The 20,247-nt window shown below is 54.4% G+C and overlaps 2 protein-coding genes across 2 annotated transcripts; one reads left to right on the plus strand and one right to left on the minus strand.

Moving 5' to 3' along the window:
* The first annotated feature begins 1,037 nt into the window (after positions 1–1,037).
* On the plus strand, positions 1,038–10,787 carry NUTM1 (NUT midline carcinoma family member 1). The gene is made up of 7 exons (XM_029239324.1): positions 1,038–1,107; positions 3,102–3,810; positions 5,848–5,976; positions 7,097–7,236; positions 7,748–8,034; positions 8,317–8,433; positions 8,784–10,787. Exons 1-7 carry the CDS (start codon positions 1,092–1,094, stop codon positions 10,785–10,787), a joined length of 3,402 nt encoding a protein of 1,133 aa, XP_029095157.1. The 5' UTR covers positions 1,038–1,091.
* A 1,055-nt stretch (positions 10,788–11,842) lies between these two features.
* Positions 11,843–19,316, minus strand: LPCAT4 (lysophosphatidylcholine acyltransferase 4). The gene is made up of 14 exons (XM_029239634.1): positions 19,078–19,316; positions 17,688–17,830; positions 17,131–17,351; positions 16,646–16,758; positions 16,460–16,520; positions 16,115–16,173; positions 15,881–15,915; positions 15,294–15,348; positions 15,083–15,165; positions 14,692–14,817; positions 14,228–14,360; positions 12,985–13,083; positions 12,482–12,647; positions 11,843–12,207 (listed from the first exon to the last, which is right to left on the minus strand). The coding sequence occupies exons 1-14, from the start codon at positions 19,189–19,191 to the stop codon at positions 12,053–12,055; spliced, it is 1,563 nt and encodes a 520-aa protein (XP_029095467.1). The 5' UTR covers positions 19,192–19,316; the 3' UTR covers positions 11,843–12,052.
* Positions 19,317–20,247: the final 931 nt, after the last annotated feature.

The following is a 20,247-nucleotide window of genomic DNA, read 5'->3' on the forward strand; positions in this document are numbered from 1 at the left end:
GTGTATGCCATTTTGCATAGTTTGACTTTTTAACCGTGCTGATGTATTATTACCCGTTTAAAAAATTAAAATTATTGGGCTTCCCTGGTGGCGCAGTGGTTGAGAGTTCGCCTGCTGATGCAGGGGACGCCGGTGCGTGCCCCGGTCCGGAAAGATCCCACATGCCGCGGAGCGGCTGGGCCCGTGAGCCATGGCCGGTGAGCCTGCGCGTCCGGAGCCTGTGCTCCGCAATGGGAGAGGCCACAACAGTGAGAGGCCCGCGTAACCCCCCCCACCAAAAAAAAAAATTAAAATTATTTAACAAAAATTTAAAACAACAAAAATAATTTAACAGACGAAAAGAAGGACATTTTGGTCTTGAAATTTTAGGCTGAATGGCAGTTTTTGATAGAGTGGGGGAGGCTTTTCAGCCAAGGGTAAGGCTAAGCCTTCTGTGGACTGCAGAGCTCATGGTAGTGGTTTATTTGGGAACTGCAGGACAGCTTTCCAAGGAAATGATATGCATACAGTAATTCAACACCCTTGATCTTCTGAGACAACCCTAATTTCAAGCATTCTGTTCCCTTGATCCTTAAATATACAGACTAGGTACTCTGAATTTGGTTTAGAAAATACAGCCAACATTGAATTGTCAAGAGTTCGCCACAACCTGCTATTAATAGGAAGTCAGGTACCAGAACTGGGTGTAATTGAAAGGCACAAAACTAGATATATTGGTAAAGAATTGTATAGGGAACAGGGATGTAAAACTGTGCGGTTGGGAATCTGAGAAAGAATTTGCAAGTTGTCCTAAAGAGATACACAACAATTGGGTTGCCATACTCTGGTTTGGAGGGAATTCCTGGTTACTGCCTACATACCAGAGCCCTTCATGGAATATCTCCCTAACCTCACCCTATATTCCCCCTCCCCTACCCCACTGCAGAATGCCTTGAGTCCTAGATTCTAGTTCTGTTTTGATCTGATCTTTACCCTCCCTTCCTTGGATCCTTGTGTATCTGCTGGAGCCAGGTTACTCTCTGGGTCTTGTACCTGACTGTCTCATTCTGGAGGCTTCCAGACAGCCGCGGTTAGTGCCCAAACCTGAGAGGATGTCTTCAGATGGAGGTGAGTCTGCAGGTGGGGGGAAGGTCCCTGCCACCTGCTCCCCCCTTGGAGATTCAAAACCTGACACTTTACGTGGGGACCAGCTCTCTGGGCTGACCTCGAGGGACGTGAGAACACTAGACCCCGTCAAAGGCATCACACTTGGGGAGGCTGGGGGAAGGAGATCGTGCCATTAAGACTATGGGTTGGGGAAGGAAGAGGGCCTCCTGGGTGGCAGATCAAAGTGCCTCAGAGGAAAGTGCTGAGTAGAGAGAAGGGATGGTAGTTAGCAACTTACTTCTCTGGAAGAGGGATTCCTTCAACATGTGTTTGTGTGGCACGGGCAGGGTTGTGTGGTACGAGGGACACAGAGGGTTTCAAAGGGAAGACCCAAGTTCTGGTGTCTTCTTTAGGCAATTGGAGGCTGCTCTAGAATTTTGCCCTGAGAGAACTGAGCTGGGGCTGCTCTCGCTCTTATTGGGTGGGGGGGAGTGGAAGCCTTGGCTAGAAAACTCTTCAGTGGGGTCATCTGTTGCCAAGTCTGTAGAGAAATGTCCTCTCGGAAGCTAGACCAGAAGGTGCTGTAAGTGCCTCTGCTTAGAGCCTCTTGTCTCCTTGCAGCCCCAGCGAGGGCTTCTCTTCTAGTTCAGGGAGCAGTTTTCCTTGCTTTCCCAGGGCCAGGGGAAGTGGGTCACTCCAGCAGGGATGAGAACTGGGGCTTCCCTGAGATGCTATGTCTTTCTACCTTTTGTGGAACTCAGGCCTTCAGACCCATTTCACTGTGTTCCGTACTTCGGGGAGTATTCCTGGCCCTCTGCTCCTTGGTTGAGGTGAAGGGTTTGCTCGTATTCCATGTCTCCTTCATGAACAGGAAGCAGTGGAAGCTGAATGTTGTTAGTTTGCCAGTGGAATATTCTTTATAAGAGGGGGAGGAGAGTAGCATGAAATTAGGCAGATGATCTTCTGCTACTATTATTAAAAGTCCTGGGCTTCCCTAGTGGCGCAGTGGTTGAGAGTCTGCCTGCTAATGCAGGGTACACGGGTTCGAGCCCTGGTCTGGGAGGATCCCACATGCCGCGGAGCGGCTAGGCCCGTGAGCCACAACTACTGAGTCTGCGCATCTGGAGCCTGTGCTCCGCAACAAGAGAGGCCGCAATAGTGAGAGGCCCGTGCACTGCGATGAAGAGTGGCCCCCGCTTGCCACAACTAGAGAAAGCCCTGGCACAGAAATGAAGACCCAACACAGCAAAAATAAATAAATTAATTAATTAATAAACTCCTACCCCCAACATCTTAAAATATAAAAAATAAAAATTAAAAAAAGTCCTAGGAGACACACATCCTGATTAATTAAGTACATGTTTTATGTATTTATCCCTGGTGTCTTTGACTAGAGTCCACATAGCCCCTGAACTGTGTTTCAGACTTCATTGTCAGTGCCTTGTTCAAAAGTGGACCCTAAATTTCTGATATTAGGTGTTCCGAGCAGAAGGATCACAGATAACGTTTTAATAGGTCCCGCATCTCCTTAAAGCTCTGGAAACCTCCTCCCCACACCGCCTTCCCCTTACCCATTTCCTGGCTCTTATCGCTAGTCATTCCTGGCTGTTATGTAACAAAATTCCTGGGAACAAAACATCTAATGCACACACACCCCCTTCCTGGGAACAGTGCTTCTGTGCCTGGTGGCAGGGAGCACAGAGCAGCTGGGAGCAGAATCCAGGTGGTGTGAGGGTGTTTGGAATGTACCCGTATGCTGGGTGGCGTGTGTTATGGGGTATGAACTCGTGGGCCCAAGGGCCCTTGCAGCTTGCTTCCCTAGCGCAGTAATCCTCGGCAGGGAGTAAGGGACATCAGAAATACTTGGGGGACATTTGCAAACTATACATGTCCCCCTCCCTCACCTGTTGAGAATCAGGGCTCTGATTCTTCAGGGACTAGGGTGGAACTCAGATGACCTAGCTTCTGGTCTCCTCTTCTCCTACTCCAGCCCCTCGTTTTCTTTGTCTCTGCAGCATCTCCATTGCCTGGACCCGACATGACCATGAAACCGGGTGCTGCCCTGTCTCCTTTCACTGCACTTCCCTTCCCCCAGCCTGGTCCTGGGCCACCAGACCAACCACCCTGGGGGCCGCCCTCGCAGCACCCTGTGCCTTCGGCACTCTCTCCAGGCAACCCTCTGGTGCTCTCTGCATTCCCCAGCCCGTTGTTGGTGACAGGGGATGGGGGCCCTGGCCCCAGTGGAGCTGGAGCTGGCAAGGTCACTGTCAAAGTCAAGACAGAAGGAGGGCCAGCTGAGCCCTCCCAAACTCAGAACTTTATCCTAACTCAGGCCGCCCTCAATTGGGCTGCCTCAGGTGCTCCCTTCGGGGGCCCTGAGAGTTCTGCCCCCGGATTCCTGACAGCCTCTAATGTGAAGACCCTTCTGCCCCTGAAGGCAGTTGGGGTGAGCCAGGAGGGCCTCCCAGGCCTTCCTACTCAGGCTCCATTACCAGCTGCCCAACTGGCCCCCATCGTGCCCCCGGAAAAGGCTTCGCCAGGGCCGCATGGGGCAACTGGGGAAGGAGGTCCTGCGGCTGCCCGATCCAAGCCCTCACTGGATGACCTCTCTTATACCTCCAAGGGTGTTTATGAGAATTTCCAATGCTGGCAGCGCTACAGAGCGTTGGCAAGGAGGCACTTATCCCAAAGTCCTGATGCAGAGGCCCTTTCCTGCTTTCTTATGTAAGTGGAGAGACCTGAGATTCATTATTCTAGAGGCTTTTAAATAAGGAGGATTTGGGGATGGACAAAAGAGGTTAGGCTGTTTAGGAATACTTGAGGGCAGGTGATGAGGGTGCTGGAGATGCTATGATAATGAAAATAATAACGACGACAGCAACAACGATAACAAGCCTCTTTACCCACGTGCCAGATGATAACGAGCTTTCAGGTGTCTTCTCTCAAGTGATCTTCACAACCCTGTGAGTTCAGGCAGGCATTTTTATGGTCATCCTCATTTATGGATGAGAAGACTGAAGCTCAGAGCAGTGATTGGAACTTGGGTCTCTGATACCGAGTGCCAGGCCCCTCCCGTTCTATTTTACTACCTTTTGACATGGAGTTGAGCTGTCCAAACCGGCCAGGATGAGGAGTGCTGGGAGGGGAGGACGGTGCGCGGCCGGGCTGAGGAGCTTGTGTGCCACCCTCTCTACCACCCCAAGTTTTTTTGTTTTTGTTGTTTTGGCCACGCTTCGTGGCTTGCGGGATCTTATTTTCTCAACCAGGGATCGAACCCGGGCCCATGGCAGTGAAAGCACTGAGTCCTAACCCCTGGACTGCCAGAGAATTCCCCACACTGCCCCCTGTTTTATTCAGGAGAATTCAAGTTGAAATAGGGAGATGGTAGACCTTGCTTAGTGGTCGAGGACCAAGGCCCCACCACTCACTAGATTTGTCATCCTGGGCCCTGGCATTTACTATCTTTGCCCTCAGTTTTCTCATCTAGAAAGGGGATGATGATACCCACCTCAGAGGGCTGCTGAAGAGCTGAAATGAGTTGATGTATGTGAAGTGCTCAGCAGAGCGCCTGGCACAGAGAATGCTTCATTAAATGGCAGTTGCTATTGTTATTATTAAAAGGCAATCTAGAAGAGAAGAGCTCACAAAGGGCCAAAATGTCTGTGTGAGCGGATGCTTGGCCTGGGAGCCCAGGGTCATAGGCTGTTATGTTTATAAAGCAAAGTCATTGACCATCTGGGGAATTTTCTTCCCACCAAGACCCTCCGTCTCTCTCGACTGCACTGTACTCCCAGCATTTTGTGTAAACCACCGTATAACGCACGCCACATCTTACTGGACTTAAAAAAAAACAACTGTACCTGTTGTTCCTCCAGTGGCTGAACCCCTATAGGAATCCCCCCTTCCATCCTGACTCTGGAGTGAATAAATCAAAAGGCTCCCCCAAAGTCCTTGGTGTAGATCACCGTACCAACTTCCCGCTTTCTGCAGACAGCTCTGGGTTCTCTCTTGGAGGCTGGCAGGCTGAATTTCTAACTCCTGGCCTATTTCTGTTCTCCACGTTCAGGGGCTCTGGGCAGGGTCTCCCCCAAAGTGCAGTCCAGACCCTCTGCCACAGTCACCCGGGAGGCTGGTAAGACGCTCAGAACTGGGATTCTGGGGCGCTGGAATCCATGGTTATAACAAGCTTCCCCAGGTGATTCTACACAATAATGATTGAGGACTCATGGGAAGTCAGAAAGGCAAAAATGCATCATAAAGAGCTCAAAGAGTATTGATATTTGCCTGTGACGGGTATCCCAGAGGCAAAAAAACACTTAAAAACCAACAAATTAAAACACCACACAGCCTTTAATTAGATTCATTTGGGTTAGGGAGTGCCTTTTTAAAAATATAAGAGCCATTGGGCAGGGTTCAGCCTACTTTACAATGAATCCCATTAATTGAGTAACATGAGCACTTCCTCGTGTTTTGTTGAGGACAGCACTGTGAGAATTCAGGGTAGTTGATTTTAAAGGGTGGGGAGACGAACCGTCTGATTTTGTGCGAGGTTTGTAAATTTCAGTGGGAAGAAAGGCCAGTGTGGTGAATGGATGGATGTGAGGTTGGGGGTCTGGGATCTAATCAGCAGTGGGATGTGACAGGGACTGTGGGGCATGTTTGATCTGATGAGGGGCCGGGGGTGTGCACTGAGGCGGGTGTCAGGGCAGGTGGGAGGGGGGGTACACTTGTAGACTGTGACTGACCCAATTGGGGTTTTAGCCCAGTGCTTTGTTCCCCGGCCCGGCGGAAGCCCACTATGACCGTGGAGGAGGGACTGCCAAGGGCTGTGCAGGAGTGGGAACGTACCAGCAACTTTGACCGGATGATCTTTTATGAGATGGCAGAAAAGTGAGTCCCACCAACCCTCATCCTCCCCAGGGGGGCTGCGTGGCTGAGGGGTGGGAGCAGGTAAGAGAGGCTTGGGTCTGGGCTGTGGATGGTTACTATAAGGGATGCTGGAGGAGAGGTGTAGACTAGCATAGGGTCTCCTGGATCCTCGCTGCTTCTTCCACCATCTTGACTCTTGGGCTTTTCTATCCTATCTCCTCTTGGAAGCTCTCCCTTCTCCAGACCTTGAGTTGTATAGGGGCCTTGATATTGAAGCTCTTAGGATGGGATTGGAGCCTGGTTGCTGTCAAAAGTCCATGCTGAAGGGACCCTAGCAATGAAGAGGTAAGCCCTACTAGGCAGGTTCTTTCCTGTCTCGCTGACCAGGTAGCAAGTGACTACTGATGCAGACCTTGGGGCCACCACTCCTCTGGAAATAGTTTAGCCCATCATCTTAGGGAGGGGCTGGTTCTTGAAGAGGTTTGTCAGGGCAAGGTCCTGGATGCCCAGAGTGGTCTTCTGGCTCATATCCCCCATTTCTCCATGATAATCTCCTCGGTTAAAAAAGTAACTCAGGAAAATGAACCCTTCCCTCCAAGCTTAACTATCACTTTCTCCCCCAAATCTGGACCCATACCTCCTAGATTTACCCTTCCAGGACCCCAGTCCCAGCCTCAGGACTCCTGGATCTCAGCGCTGCTTCCTGGTGGGAACCTGCCTTAAATTGCAACCCAGGCCCTGCTTTGGGATTTCAGGCATCCATTATGGTTGTAGGCAGGGGCAGAGGAGGCCTTGAGGAGCGGCCCACGTGTGGGATCTTGCCAGGTTGTGGCATAGGCCTGACTGAATTCAACAAACCTGTATTAATCGCTGCTGTATACCCTCACCGATGCTGGGTGAGGTAGCGTATGAAAAAGCCATGCATGGCTCTGTCCTGTGAAGCTTACAAGCTCTAGATTGTTTTCTTAACAAGCTTCCTAAGTGATGATTGCAGGTAGGGGGGGCTATGTGGAGACCTTGTGAGTTTTCCCCAGAACTGTCATTCGGCCCTCTGTGAGTAGATACCCTGGGGTCTTGTGTCTGGGTTTTGAATGGATCTTGGTCTTCTCAGCACTGCCTGGGCCTTCGGCACCCTCTGCAGGTTCATGGAGTTTGAGGCCGCGGAGGAGATGCAGGTTCAGAACACACAGCTAATGAATGGGTCCCAGGGCGTGCCTCCTGAAGCCCCTCTGAAGCTTGATCCTCCAGGGACCCCAGCCCCCGAGGTTTGCCAGCAGGCAGGTAAGGCCGCCCAATTCCAACAGGAACCGTGGGCCAGAAGCTCAAAGGGAGGTGTGCATAAACCAGTCACGGATCAGGGGAGGCATTGCCTGTGCTTCTACCAGTTTCCCTCCAGGCAGGGGCATTTGATGTTCCAAACAGGACATACATAGGAGACTGAGTTCTCAGGTTCCCTTTGTCCCAAACTAGGTATTGATCTTGGCTAAGTAAACCAACGACTCTCTCTCAGAGACTGTAATTGAGGCACATGACACCTCATCCGCCTAAGCAATGGGGGCTGGATCAGGGGGCTCTTTGGAGTTTCAGGGGTTCTGAGATTCCTCATCCAGATTCTCTCTCAGACCCTCCAGCTCCTAAATATCCTCCCCTGGCTGGTACTGTGTGTCAGGTCTGCCTGCTCCAGTCTGGAACCGTCTCAATGTGCCCAGGTTGCCATTACAAATGCGGGTGAGAGGCAGAAGCCGAGGCCTTGGTGCCGCTTCCCATTTCTCCTTCCTGCTTCACCCCTCAGTGTACATTCCCAAGAAGGCAGCCTCCAAGGCGCGGGTGCCCCGCCGGCGGCAGCACAAGACCCAGAGGCCTCCGGCTCCTGAGGCACCCAAGGAGATCCCACCAGAGGCGGTGAAGGAGTACACCGACATCATGGAAGGGCTGGTGGCGAGCCACTTGGCCGCCGAGGAGTCGGATGGAAAACAGGAAGAGGAAGAGCAGCAGCGGCAGGAGGAAGGGATGTATCCAGATATGGATCTCCTGAGTTACATCAATGAGCTGTGCTCTCAGGAGGCCTTTGTCTCCAAGGTGGGCTGGCCTGGGTGTCTGGTTTCTAGCAGATCCTGGGGTGGGAACTCCAGGGAATCAAAGATCTAGGGTTCTGCCCGAGGCAGTGGGCGACTCAACTGTCTTCCGTGCTGAGGAATATGTGTGCATGGGCGCACACACGTGGATGCGTGAAGCTGGTGTTTTCTAAAAGCCCAGGGAGAGGGTGGTGAGTAGGGAGGTGCATGGCTGCTTCTCTAGAGCCTCTTGGCTCCCGTTATCTCCTGTCAAGAACTCCCATCACTTTTCCTTCCATTTCCCCAGGTGGAGGCCGTCATTCACCCTCAATTTTTGGCAGATCTGCTGTCCCCAGAACAACAGAGGGATCCCTTGGCCTTAACTGAGGAGCTGGAACAAGAAGAAGGACTCGGTCTTGTCCAGGTAAACCTGGGAGGTAGAGAATATCAGAATGAGAGGCTCCCATGGCTTTACCTAACCCTGCACTGTCTTGGATGGTATGGCTCCTAGAGACAAACAGCTTCAGCAGTCAGCTTTGGGTGCAGAACAAGTAGGCAAGGGACCGTGGAAACGGGAAGCGTTAAGGGCTCAAAGCCTGGGAATAAGACCCAAGAAGGTGGAAAAGAAGAGCTGTGGTTATCTGGCTTTGAGGCCGTTACTTAAGCCACTTGCTTGCGTTCCCTGCCCTGCCCAAGTATCATCTACTCAACACCCAGCCCGCCACCCCTTCTCACAACCACATATAGAACAATATCTGTCCATTCTCCTTCTAGATGGTCCAGAAGCGACTCCTGCCCTTGGAAGAGGAGGAGGACGCAGAGGTACCTCCAAGCTGCAGTGGAGCTCTATTGGACTCACGTCCTCCTGTTTCTGATGAGGATGAAGATGTGGCTGGGCAGCCTCGGCCCTCACCTGGGCTTTGGGCGGCTGGGGGCACCATCTGCCTTGGAAAGTCTGCTTCTCTGGGAAAGCGGGCAAGAGAAGTGCCTGCTGGGCAGGAGCAGGACTTAGATGGCCTGAGGGGGATGTGCAGGGATGGGAACACTCTGCCATCCCCCAGTGGCTGGGACCTGCAGCTAGAACTTGCAGCTCCACAGGGAACGCAAGGGCCCTTGGGTATAGAGAGAAGAGGGTCTGGGAAGGTTACAAACCAGATAGCCCCACTTCAGGATGGCCACCTGGGAGGTGCTGAGTCCCCTGGGTGCTCCCGGGTGGGTGATAGGACTTCCGAGGCTCTGCCCCTTTGCTGGCAGGAAGGCCCCCAGTTCGAGATAGTTCTCAGTTTGGATGCTGGACTTGCAGAGCTGGCTCCTCTGCAAGGACAGGGGTCAGAAAAGCAGGCCCTGGGGCTGCAGACTGAACGACAGATAGGAGGTCTTGGAGTGGCTCCCCAGGAGACAGAGCCATTAGCAGTGCCCCAGGAAGGCTCTTCAGGGGCCATGTGGGGAGATGACAGAGGTCCTCCCACGGTTCAGAGTTACGACCAGAACCCTTCCCCTAGAGCAGCTGGGGATAGGGGCGGGGACGGGGCCTCCCTCAGTCCGGGAGTTTGGCTCAGCAGTGGGATGGATGCCGTAGGCTTGGAGATGCCCTTACAGATCGAGGAGGTCATAGAGAACTTCCATGATTGGGAATGTGTCACTGAGCACCAGCAGGGCGGCCAGGCATTGGGCTCCAGAAGCAACATTTCTCTGGGTCCCGGAGAAAACACAGCACCTGGGGATGTGGGAAGCAGCATAGTTAGCTGTGGAGGCACAGATGCCACAGCTACCCTAGAAAAGAGAAACTACTGCAGCTCGTCAGGACCTCTGAGGGCCAACAGCCTGGCCTCAAGCCTTAAAGAAAATAGAGAGCAGAGCCCTGAGACTCTATGGGATCCCAAGCATCTGTGGGTTGAAGGTTGCCCCCCGTTGCTAGAAAGCAGAATTGGTGCCTCTACACTGGGGGCTTCTGAAGAAACCCTCCTGCCTGCAAATCAAGGCAACAACCTTATCCTGGGGACCCAGGATACCTCCTCCTTCCCTGAGGCCAGCCCAGAGGCAGGGAGCGGAGGCAATTCCACTTCTCCCCTGGCGGAAGCCACAGATCAGGTCAACATACTAGGTGTTAGGGATGCCGGTGGCCTCCAGCTAGGGGTCAGTAAGGATACCTGCCCACTAAGTTTTAATTCTTATGACCCCCAAGGAGAAGGCAAGGAGGATACTGATTTATCTGAGCCTAAAGACCTTGCTCCCTTACCAGGGGATCCAGAGTCTTACGCACATGGGACGCCCAAATCAACAGCTCCCCACCAGGGCCTTAGAAGCACTTCCCCTAGATTAGTTCTGAGAGAAGCTTCTCCTGTCAAAGAAACATGCAGCTCAGCAGATGGGGCCAAAGGCGAGGAGTGGGGGGACGAGGAGGAAGAGGAATTCTCCAACTTTGCCCGCCTCTTGGCCTCTAAACTTAGCCTCTCACCAAGGGGGCGTCCCCTCAGTTTTCACCCTGCCTCAGGCCTGTTCTCCTCAGGGGGTCGGGGGGCCCAGAGAGCATCCCACTCCCTCGTTGCTGAGGCAAGAGGCCTCAGCCAGCCTCCGTATCCTGTTGCCAAGTCTGGGAAGCGAGCTCTAGTTGGCGGCCCAGCCCCTGCTGAAAAGAGGCCCTTCCAGGGAGCTGAACTTGGGGCACCTGGGAAGAAACCCCTGCTTCTGGGAGTGGTTCGGGCCGCACAGCCTCGTAAAAGAAGGCGTGATGGTTTCCTCACAGGCAGGAGGAAGAAACGACGTCGTACCCAGTAGGGGGCAGTGGGACCATCCTGTCCCACCTGCCAGTCCCTGCAGCTGGGGGGCCCAGAGTAGATCTCACCCTGGGGGCACACCAATTGTTGTTCTCAGTCCTAAGTTGTTTTGTTGTTCTGCAAAAGTGGCAAGCGTGGGAAAGGGCTAGGCTAGAGGTGGTCCCCTTGGTGAGAGGTTGGGGGAAGTACCTTTGGAAGTTGTATGGGGAAAAAAAAACAAAAATAAAGATTTTGTTGTTGGAAAATGCTTTCAGTGTGCCCCTTTGTATCACGTCTTTGCTCTAGATAGGGTAAGATGCTGAAAAGAAGAAAGGAGGTGAGGGCGGCCTCGGATTTGATGGATCCAGGTGACTTTCCAGCCTCATCTAGGCCCCCTGATAAGCCCTGGCGCTGAGGGTCCCCCGTGATTACTTTATTCCTCCCTCATCAGAAGCCTGGATGTGGTGTTGGGAGGGCTTCTCTGGATATCCTACCAGTATCTGTTTCTCTTTAAAAAAGTCCACAGATGGAAAAGCCCTTCTTTTTAACCTGTCAGATTTCTGGGATAGGTATCTATTTTCTAAATCTAACTAATTTCCATAATTGTGCCTAGGCACAGCACCTTCTTTAGGGGGGGGGCCTTTTCTTCTTCCTTGAAAAGCAGCTGGACAGAAGGGACTTATATGTCCCCAATTCATCCTGTGGCAGAAACCCCCTGGGCTGCAGGCAGGACGGTTAGTTCCTAACACAAGTCTCTGTCCCTACTATGGCGGGTGGAAACCAATCTCAGTAGGATTATTAAACATGAAATGGTAATTAGCTATTTTTTAACCTCTAATGAGGACAGAACAAGAGGGAATAAGCTGAAAAGAGGTTTGTGAGGAGGCCTGTTAGAGGGTATGACAACAGGAGGGAGGATACGAGATCTGCTTGCTCCGTCTGGAAGTGACAAGGACTCATCCGGCTGTGGCCAAGAGGACTGACCTTGAGAACCTTTGGGATCTTCCCATGGGCGGCCTGCAACCATTAGTCCCTTTCCTTCCCAGCTAATGATACCGCCAATGTGACTGAGCTTCGTTTTTTTTTAAATAGATATAGATATATATTTATATATAAAATAGTTTCTTACAAAATAAGACCAAACGAACAAAAAATGAAAACCAACTTAAAAAAACCAACAACGATAACAAAAAGTCAAGCAGGACAGAGACGGGCTTGAGGCCCAGGGTTGGCCTCTGGCGCTGCCCTGAGTCTGTGGGCGGATGCGAGCTGGGGAGGTCGAGGTGCTCAGTCGCCCTTCTGCTTGGGGGCCTGCATGGCCCCGTTGGCCAGAGCAGGGGCGCTGTCTGGGGAGGAGGTGTTTGATGTCTGCGAGGGGCGCAGGTAGGTGCCGAAGAGCTTCCCGTGGAGCGGGTGGTGAACGGAGAAGTCCTGGAACTCACCTGCATGGCAAGAGCGAGACGGGAAAGTAAAGACCTGAAGAGGAGAGGAAGTGGTCCCCAACCCTCTTCTCAGAACTGGTGTGTCCTGTTCCTTGCATCTCAGCTTCACTGTCTCAAATCCAAGTTGACATCCTCTGCCTCCCCAGCTGGTTCCTCCCAGCCTTGCCCCTCGGATGTCCTGTTCCCGCAGGCTGGCTGCCGGTCCTGTTCCCTCCCAGCCCAGTGCCGGTGGCACTCCGAGTGCCCGCAAGGGGCCTGGGAGGCCATGACTCACAGAGGGAGAGGCCCTGGCGGGCTCCTGCCTGGCACAGCTCGGCGTGCAAGGTCCTGGCGGCAGGGTGGGGCGAGCCCAGCAGCAGGTGCAGGATGGTGCTGAAGCCGTCTTTGTACAGCAGGCGGCCGGGCCCCTCGGCTTGCTTCTCTTTCTCCTCGGCAAAGAGCTGGGAGGGAAAGGGACGCAAGTCAAGCTCTCTACTCATGCCGTCGCGCCGCACTTCTGTCTGACAGGCTCCTCCTCTTCCAAGAGTGTGGAGCCCAGGCCTCCTGCCACCCCCACCCCACCCCGGGCCCTTTCTGAATGTAATCGTCACGGCTGCTGCCTTCTCCCCATTGCCAGCGAGGCCTCGGCAGAGACGCTGGGGCTCTGCAGTTCAGACAGTGTGGCCCTGGGACACCGAGCACCTACCATCCGGAGGCACCTGGAGACGGCACACCGCACAGGCCTCCGGGCAGGGTGAGCACAGCCTCCACGTGCCTCCCACCCCAACGTCCTGATACCTCAAAGGCCAGGCGAGTCAGCTCCTCCAGGCTCCTGCCCCCATCCAGAGCTGCCAATGCAAGGGCCACGTCTCGGAAGTCCACCAAACCCCTGGCATCCTGGAGGGTGGAAGATAAACCAGGGCGATGCAGGGACCAACCCCGTGTCCCCCTTCCTGCTCTGGGTCTCAGCTCCTCCCTCTTCTCGTCAGGCCTGGGGGTGACCCCTGCCTGTGTCCACTTCCCTCAGAACCGTGAGCCCTAAACTCTCCGGGATCTCGGACAGTCCTCTCGGGGCATGGGTTTGCCTGGTGACAAAGCTCTCCTATAAAGGGATCTAGGAACGATGGAATCCCTCAGGTATGCTGAAGTTACCATCAAGTTTCTGATATACTATCAGGGCATTCTGGACCCCAAGCTGGAAAAACTGGTTCTCTTCTGACTTGGCCTATGTGGGAGAACAGGTCCAACAAACTAACAGGGGGCCACTGGCATAATTCCTTACCAAAAAACTCCCTGAGGATACCTGCTGTGTCAGATCTATGTGCGACTGGGGCACCTGGGTTTTGGTTCTGTTCTTCTACAGGCTATGATGGGAAGCTCCTTTCAGGGACTGTCTGCCCCAGTCCAAGGACTCAGCACACCTGGATCACGCTCTGTTCCCTGAGAGGATGTTGAGAACCATGGTCTGCATCTTAGGTCAAAAAGAAGTCCTTGGGACCACTGGGAGTTGTTCATAAACATTATGAACCTTCTGGGGTTATTGTAATTGGACAAGACAACCTGGTTAAATCCCAGGAAATATACAGCTCACCAAGATTCTTGAGAAGGTTCAGGAATCCCCCAGAGAAGCTCTGGGATATGTTTTAAACATCTGCCCAAGTATTACACATACTTCTGGGTCTCAAACCCTTAACTGTCTAACCTGTCCAATGTTGTCTCCTCTGTATGTCACCTTCCCACCTAACCCTCCCCCAGTGCCCCACAAGGTCATATGATCCCCATCTCTGCCGATCTCCAAAATGCCTCAGAAATTTATGGACCTCATTGACCATCATTTCTCCATTGTTCTTCCCCACAATGAGTAAAACATTGCTGTTCAATGCACTGGACACTCTCTATATAAAAAATGAATCTCCCAGCAGACCTCAGAAGATGTCCATCGAACAATAGCTGTTAGAGCGTCCAGCCCAGACTCCATACTGGCCATCCACACGGCCCCTCGGATACTGTACTTAAATCTCGAGCATCCCAGCCCCTTTACCTGCTGGAAGTAGCTAAAGGCACCAGCCACCATCTGGGGGTCAGAGAGCTGTAGCTGCCTGGCAAACTCTTCCTGGCTGATCATTCGACTCCGGCCTGGCTCTGCCTCAGTGTCCACACAGCCAGGGGATAGCCTACAAGGGAATTGTCGAAGGTGCAGAGCTGACTCAGTTTCCCTCTGGACACATCACCCAGCAGGATCCTGGCCTCAGTGCGGGTACATGTGGTGTTTTTCTAAGATGTACTCTGACTCATAGTCCCCGGAGAGCCATTCCTACTTTTGTCAGTGGGGTTATTACGTATCTTTCTTTTTAACTCCTTCCTTTTACCCCATTATCTTTTAAAAAATTCCTCTGTCTTCCCACTTTTTCTTTTTTTCTTTTTAAAGACTCTTCTTCCTCCTACCCGTTCTCTTTTTTCTTCTTTTTTTCTCTTGCCCATACCCTCATCTTCAAGGTCACTTACCCAGCCTTCCGAAGCACCCTTCCCAGTTCCCAGAGCTGCGGCTCCAAGGCCACCTTCAGCCGGCCCACCACAATCACCGGCAAGCTCCCTACAAACTCACACTCGGTGGCTGGAATGCCCAGGGCCCTACAGGATGAAGAGGGATGGAAAGCAGGGGAAATGAGGCAGAATGCTCGCCTGTGGGTTCATTACTGATTCTGGCCTGCCGACTACGGAGAGATCAGGCCCCTTTCACTCTCCCCTCCCCCACCTCAGCTGTCCAATAGCCCTTCCCCCTGCCCTAGCCGTTCCCCTCCCCACATGTGTGCCTCAAAACCCCAGCCCTCCTTCCCCTCCTGTGGTTCCTCTGCCCTGTATATCTGTTCTAGGTAATACCCTGTGGGACACTTACTGTGCCATAACCCTCTGGACGTTGTTGGCATAGAGGGTGGGGTCCCTGCTTTCCTCCGGGCTGGGGCGGTACACAGGGAGGAACTGAAACACACACACACAGACCTCTCATCAGGATCTCAAAGCTAGGGGTGACCACTTCCACCCTCTTTCCGCAAAGCTTCCGGGCTCAGCAGATGCCCACTCTCCCACCCAACCCACGGGGGTCATACCTCCACATCCACGATGCTGCAGGGCTGAGAGGCTGTGAGCCAGAGGACTTTGAGTCTAAGAGAAAAGAGACCTCAGAGGCTCAGCAATCTCTAACTATGGGCTCCCCGCACCCCAAGGATGGGAGTGGCAAAATACTGTCCACTGATATAAGAATAAACTACTAGCCATACAGTCAGCTGGATGAGTATACAGCCGGGAGGCAGAGGGGCCAGAAAGGCGACAGGATAAGAGAGAGAACGCTGCAGGTCTAGGCCAGGGGAAGAAGTGCAGGTGAGGGTTTTCAGTAACCGGCAGAGGAAAAGAGGCAAGCCGGGTGGTGCGGACCACCGAGCGAGAAAAGCTAGGAAAGTAAGTCAGAAGTCACTATGATTACAGCAGGAATGATTAGGTGGGACAGCTTAAAGGCACTCCCAGATTATAGCAGGAGATGGGAACAAAACAGAGGGACAGGGGCATCCCCTTCGCTAGAGTTCTCTCAGTCCCAGGACGAAGAAGGGCTATTCACTTTGTCTGGAAGGTGGAAGACGCACCAGGAATTCTGTGGGACCCCACTTCCCACCCTCACCCCAAGAACACCACTACTCACACTCCGGGGCCCCTCCATGCCCAGCTGGTGGTATCCTATGTGGTAAGCAGAGGTGAGGGGAGAAAGGCATTATTTTTCTTCCCCGGAACTGGCCAATCCTTTTGGAGCAGAGGCCCTGACCCTGACCCTGACCCACCCCACATGCACATCCCATGGTGGCACTACCGGTTTTCACTGATTCCCATTCAGGGTGGACTTGTGCTCCCCCTCCCCCCCTCTCGAACTAAGACTCACCAGACTGTTGGGGTAGCGGATGAGGACAGGCTGCACAGGCACCCCCGCGATGAAGGCTCCTAGATCCCGTTTCCACCCCCACCCCCCAGGCAGAGGTTAGAGAATGGAGGTAGCTAGAGGGCATGAAGTATAGGCATCTGGATCAGCTCTACAATGAGATCTGGGCTTGCTCCATTTCATTTATAATTTTCTCTGACTCATGGAGACTCTTCAGTGTCAGCTAGGAGGCTCCCCGTCTTCCTCCCACCCCCCCACCCCTCCACTTCTTGGGTTATTCCAGAGTCCCTCTCCAAATCCTGGGCTCCTTTTTCCTACAGCCCTACCATCCACTGCTGTTTTATTCACCTGGTTTGAATTTAAGCAAAGCCTTCTTGTTGGAACAGGTGCCCTCAGGAAAGAATAGTACCTGGGTAAAAAAAAAAAAAAAAAATCAAGAGACCAGAATGTGGTGGGTGGAAGGGGACGAGAGGAAAAAGAAGCCTCTTCAGGAGCACATAAAAGGCGAGGAAGTCTGAAGACCCTTTTACCCACCTGGGGCCACTTGCCTCCTGAGGTGGCCCGCCTTCGGACCTCCTCCACCACCCTGCGCCGAGAAGCCGGGTCATGCCTGGACACTAGGATGGCTTGGTTGAAGCGAAGAAGGGCTGGGATCCGGAGAGGATACAAGGAGTCACTTGATTCTTCCCCAGGGGTAGTAACACCTGCAGCCTCCCCTTCCTCAACAGTAGGAGATGCTTCCCGGTTATCTCTTTGCCCTGGGGACCCTCCTTTCCTGGTGTGTTATCCCTTTTAGGGAACTGACCAGAGCTCCCTGCTCTCTTCTAAGCACAGAGCTCAGAGTCGAAGAGGTTGCTTCTCACAAATGGTGTTAATTTGCATTTCATTTGCCAGCATCAGGCAATATCCCTTCTAACTTCTCCCTCCCCCCTTGGGGCCAGTTCTCTCCAGAGTCTCTGATTCCTGTCTCTTTCTCCCAGAGTGGTCATCTCCCGTCTTCACTCCTCTTAATCTCTCACCTCCAATGACAGGAACAGAAAGGTTCTCAGCTCGAGACACAACCTTGGGCAGGTCACAGGGCAGCAGAACAATGGGGTCAAAGAACGTAGAGTGAGGGGCAGCAACCAGGACGGGAGCTTGAAGGCGGGAGGCCCGCTGGCCCCGAACTCGAATCCGGAGGAAACCGAGCAGGAAAAAGAGCAGGCGGCTGAGGCCCAGCACCCCGTTGTGGCACACAGTCCTGCAAGGCAAGGCTGGGCATCAGCGGAGACTGTGATCCTGACCTTCACTCACCCCCCAGGCTCAGACACCCAGGAAAGCAGGTGTCCTTCTTTTGCCCTCTATTACCTGGCAAAGGGGCTAAAGTCTCTGGTTACTTTGGGACATATCAGGGTGCAAAATTTAGAGTTGAGGTCCTGGGTACCAGGGACTGGGCCTGGCTGACTCATCTCACCTACCCAGGCTGGGCAGGAGAGCTTCGGAACCCTCCCTCCTCCTCTCCTTCAAGAGGGAGCAGAATGGATAGCAGGGAAGAGGAATGAGAAGCTGGGTCTCTGGGGGCTGGTTCCTCACTTACTTTCTCCATCCTGTAATCGGCTCCTGAAGCTGCTCCTCAGTAAGACCAGCTACTTGCAGCCAGGCAAAGGGCCAGAGGAGAAAGAGGACGATAAAGGCCAGAAGCACTCGGATGGGGGCCAGCAGTGCCCCCAGGAGGCAGAACTGCAGAGGGTGGGAGAGGAGGCCACTTCAGGGCTGAGATGCTCCCTCCAGGCTTCCCCTCTCCCACAAGGATGGACCCAGGAGCAGAGGGCCATCACCCCTGTATACCAGGAGACGAGTTGTGTGGGAACAGGAGATGGGACTGGAACCCAAGGTGGGATGAAGACACCAATGAGGGAAAGAGGATAAAAGATTAATGGGATCAGGGGCCTCACTTTCCCGTCTTTCAGCTGGTGCCCATCACACCAACAAAACTGAAAGACTGTTAAGAGGATTCAAGGATAACTAGTGTGAAAGCGCCCAGCACTGTGCTTGATGTAGGGTAGGCTAGAGATAGTTCCTCCTCCCACCACCACCTTCCATAAATAGCTCCTACGTCTAACAGAAACCAGGTGCATAGTTCTGTCCACTTCGGGTCTGGGAGGCAAAGGGTTGGGAAACACAGAGAGGTCTACTTTTCAGACCCAGGCCATTCTCTAGTTCTGCCCAGGAGCACTTCCCCAGTACTGGGGGAAAGGCGAGAAAAGAGATCGGCCCTACTCCACTGGGTAGGGGTTGCCAGGAGCCAGGGTGACTCCATGGGCTGCCCTGGGGAGAGTGCAGGTAAACAAACGGAGCCCCAGGAGCCGGCCTCAGGGGAGGTGAAGGCAACAGAAACCTCGGACACTCCCTTCTCATACCACTCCCCAGCCTCCCCAGGCCGGCGCAGCCCTCCACTTCCTGTAGCCAACCCCCCTCTCCATCTCCCTCCCCCCACCCCAGCGGGAGGTGCTGCAGTGCATGGGGGGTGGGGTGGGCAGTGGAAAGGAGGGGTTGCTGGAAGCGCACGGGGGTTCAGGCTCCGGGCCCAGAAACCTCTTCCAAGTCAGAGCCTCCTAGAAGCACTCAGCACGCCCCTGCCCGCCCCCCCCCCCATCCGTGGCCTCTACCTCCATCCTAGCCCATCGGCCTCCGCAGGATGTAATCCGCAGTCTCCAGCGTCCACCTCCCCTACCCCTGGCTCCCCTGCAATCCTCCATCCTCACCTAGTCAGTTCTCACACACCTTCAGCTTGTCTGTCGCCCAAGCCCGCGTCCTCCCCAGGACTCCTCGACCATCCCCTGCCGCCCCCACGTGCGCACCCCCTGACTCCCGCCCCGCTAGCCTCTCACCGACCCCTTTTCGGATCCCCATCTGTATCAAGGCTCCAAAAGGCCTCCTTTTTCTATCCCCACGAGTCCTCCCGACGCCCCCCGCCCATACCTTACCTTAACCCTCTGGAGGCGGGAGAGGTGTAACTCATGCACGAACGGGTTGGGGGGCGCCGGGGGTCCGGGGGTGGGATAGAGGGGGGCCCAGTCCCCCGGACTTCCCTGGCTCATAGCGGCGGGAGAACGTGGGAGGGAGGGCACCCCAGCCCGGCCCCGGGCCCCTCTTTGCAGAGCAGCAGCTGCAGCTGCAGCAGCGGCGGCGGCGGCGGCGGCGATCTAGCCCCGGCCCCGCCTGGTGCGGGGCGCCGAGGGGCGGGGAGCAGGCTGCGCGGTCGGGCCCGCGTTGTCAAGGAGCCGGCCGAGGGGCGGGGCTTCCAGCGTCCCGGCGCCCCTGCTCCTCCGCGCCCGCCACAGCGTCCGCAGCCCCTCGGGCCATTGTTACGAGGCGGCCGGATGCTGGAGCGCGGCGCCTGCCTGCGGGCTGACCCCGGGCCTGCCCCTCCGGGCGTCCCTCTCGGAAAACCCGGCCCGCGCCTCCCCACAGGCCTCCGGCTCGGAGCGAGTTTGGGGCGGTGAGGAGCGAGTGGAGCTGAGAACGCCCTCAGACTCTGCCCGGGCGTCGAGGTCACCCTGCAAGCACAAATCGGGGTGGGGCCCTCGGGCGGATGAGAATGGAAGGGCGGGCACGCAGTGCGCGGAGGCCGGCAGCTCGCGGCCGAGGCGGGGCCCACCACCTCTCGGAGGCCGACCACCTTTCCTTCCTGGTTGGGTCGACGCCATCGCGCGTGGACTTGAGGCGCTCGCGCCCTCTGGCGGCCGTATTGTGCCTAACAGCTCTCGGCATCCGCGTCCTGCCTGAGCTAGGTAGGGCTGCCTGTTTTGGTGTGAGGACTCCATCAAGGAGTGAGGTACCGGCAACCATCAAGACGCTGTATACATTTACCAGGGCTCAACCAGGCCTGGACGGGCAGTGCGAACCTGAAAATCTGGGATGACCCCGGACGCAGCCCTCTTTTTCCTCCTAGTCTCTTTTTTCTGTCTTTCTGTTTCTTTCTCTCCCTCGCTCCAGTGTGTAAGAGGACAGTAATACCCCTCATCCCCAAATTCCAAACTGTCCTAGAGAGCACATAAACTGGTTAGACCCTGGTCGTCAGGCCATGGTGAGATCAGGGAACTGGCTAGGCTTTGAGATCCACAGCCAGTAACACAATCAGAAATAGTGACAAA

The sequence above is a fragment of the Monodon monoceros genome, unplaced genomic scaffold (assembly GCF_005190385.1).
Source record: "Monodon monoceros isolate NGI ecotype Baffin Bay Population unplaced genomic scaffold, NGI_Narwhal_1 Super_Scaffold_21, whole genome shotgun sequence".
Taxonomy (NCBI): Eukaryota; Metazoa; Chordata; class Mammalia; order Artiodactyla; family Monodontidae; genus Monodon; species Monodon monoceros.

Excerpts from the sequence above, each read along its gene's own strand:
- LPCAT4 (XM_029239634.1), bottom strand. The coding sequence starts at position 19,191 with ATGAGCCAGGGAAGTCCGGGGGACTGGGCCCCCCTCTATCCCACCCCC. Across the intron at positions 15,916-16,114 it reads TCCGCTACCCCAACAGTCTG|GATACCACCAGCTGGGCATG; the intron begins GTGAGTCTTAGT and ends CTTACCACATAG. Across the intron at positions 15,349-15,880 it reads GCATGGAGGGGCCCCGGAGT|ACTCAAAGTCCTCTGGCTCA; the intron begins GTGAGTAGTGGT and ends CTTTTCTCTTAG.
- NUTM1 (XM_029239324.1), top strand. Across the intron at positions 3,811-5,847 it reads GCCCTTTCCTGCTTTCTTAT|CCCAGTGCTTTGTTCCCCGG; the intron begins GTAAGTGGAGAG and ends TTGGGGTTTTAG. Across the intron at positions 7,237-7,747 it reads CGAGGTTTGCCAGCAGGCAG|TGTACATTCCCAAGAAGGCA; the intron begins GTAAGGCCGCCC and ends TTCACCCCTCAG.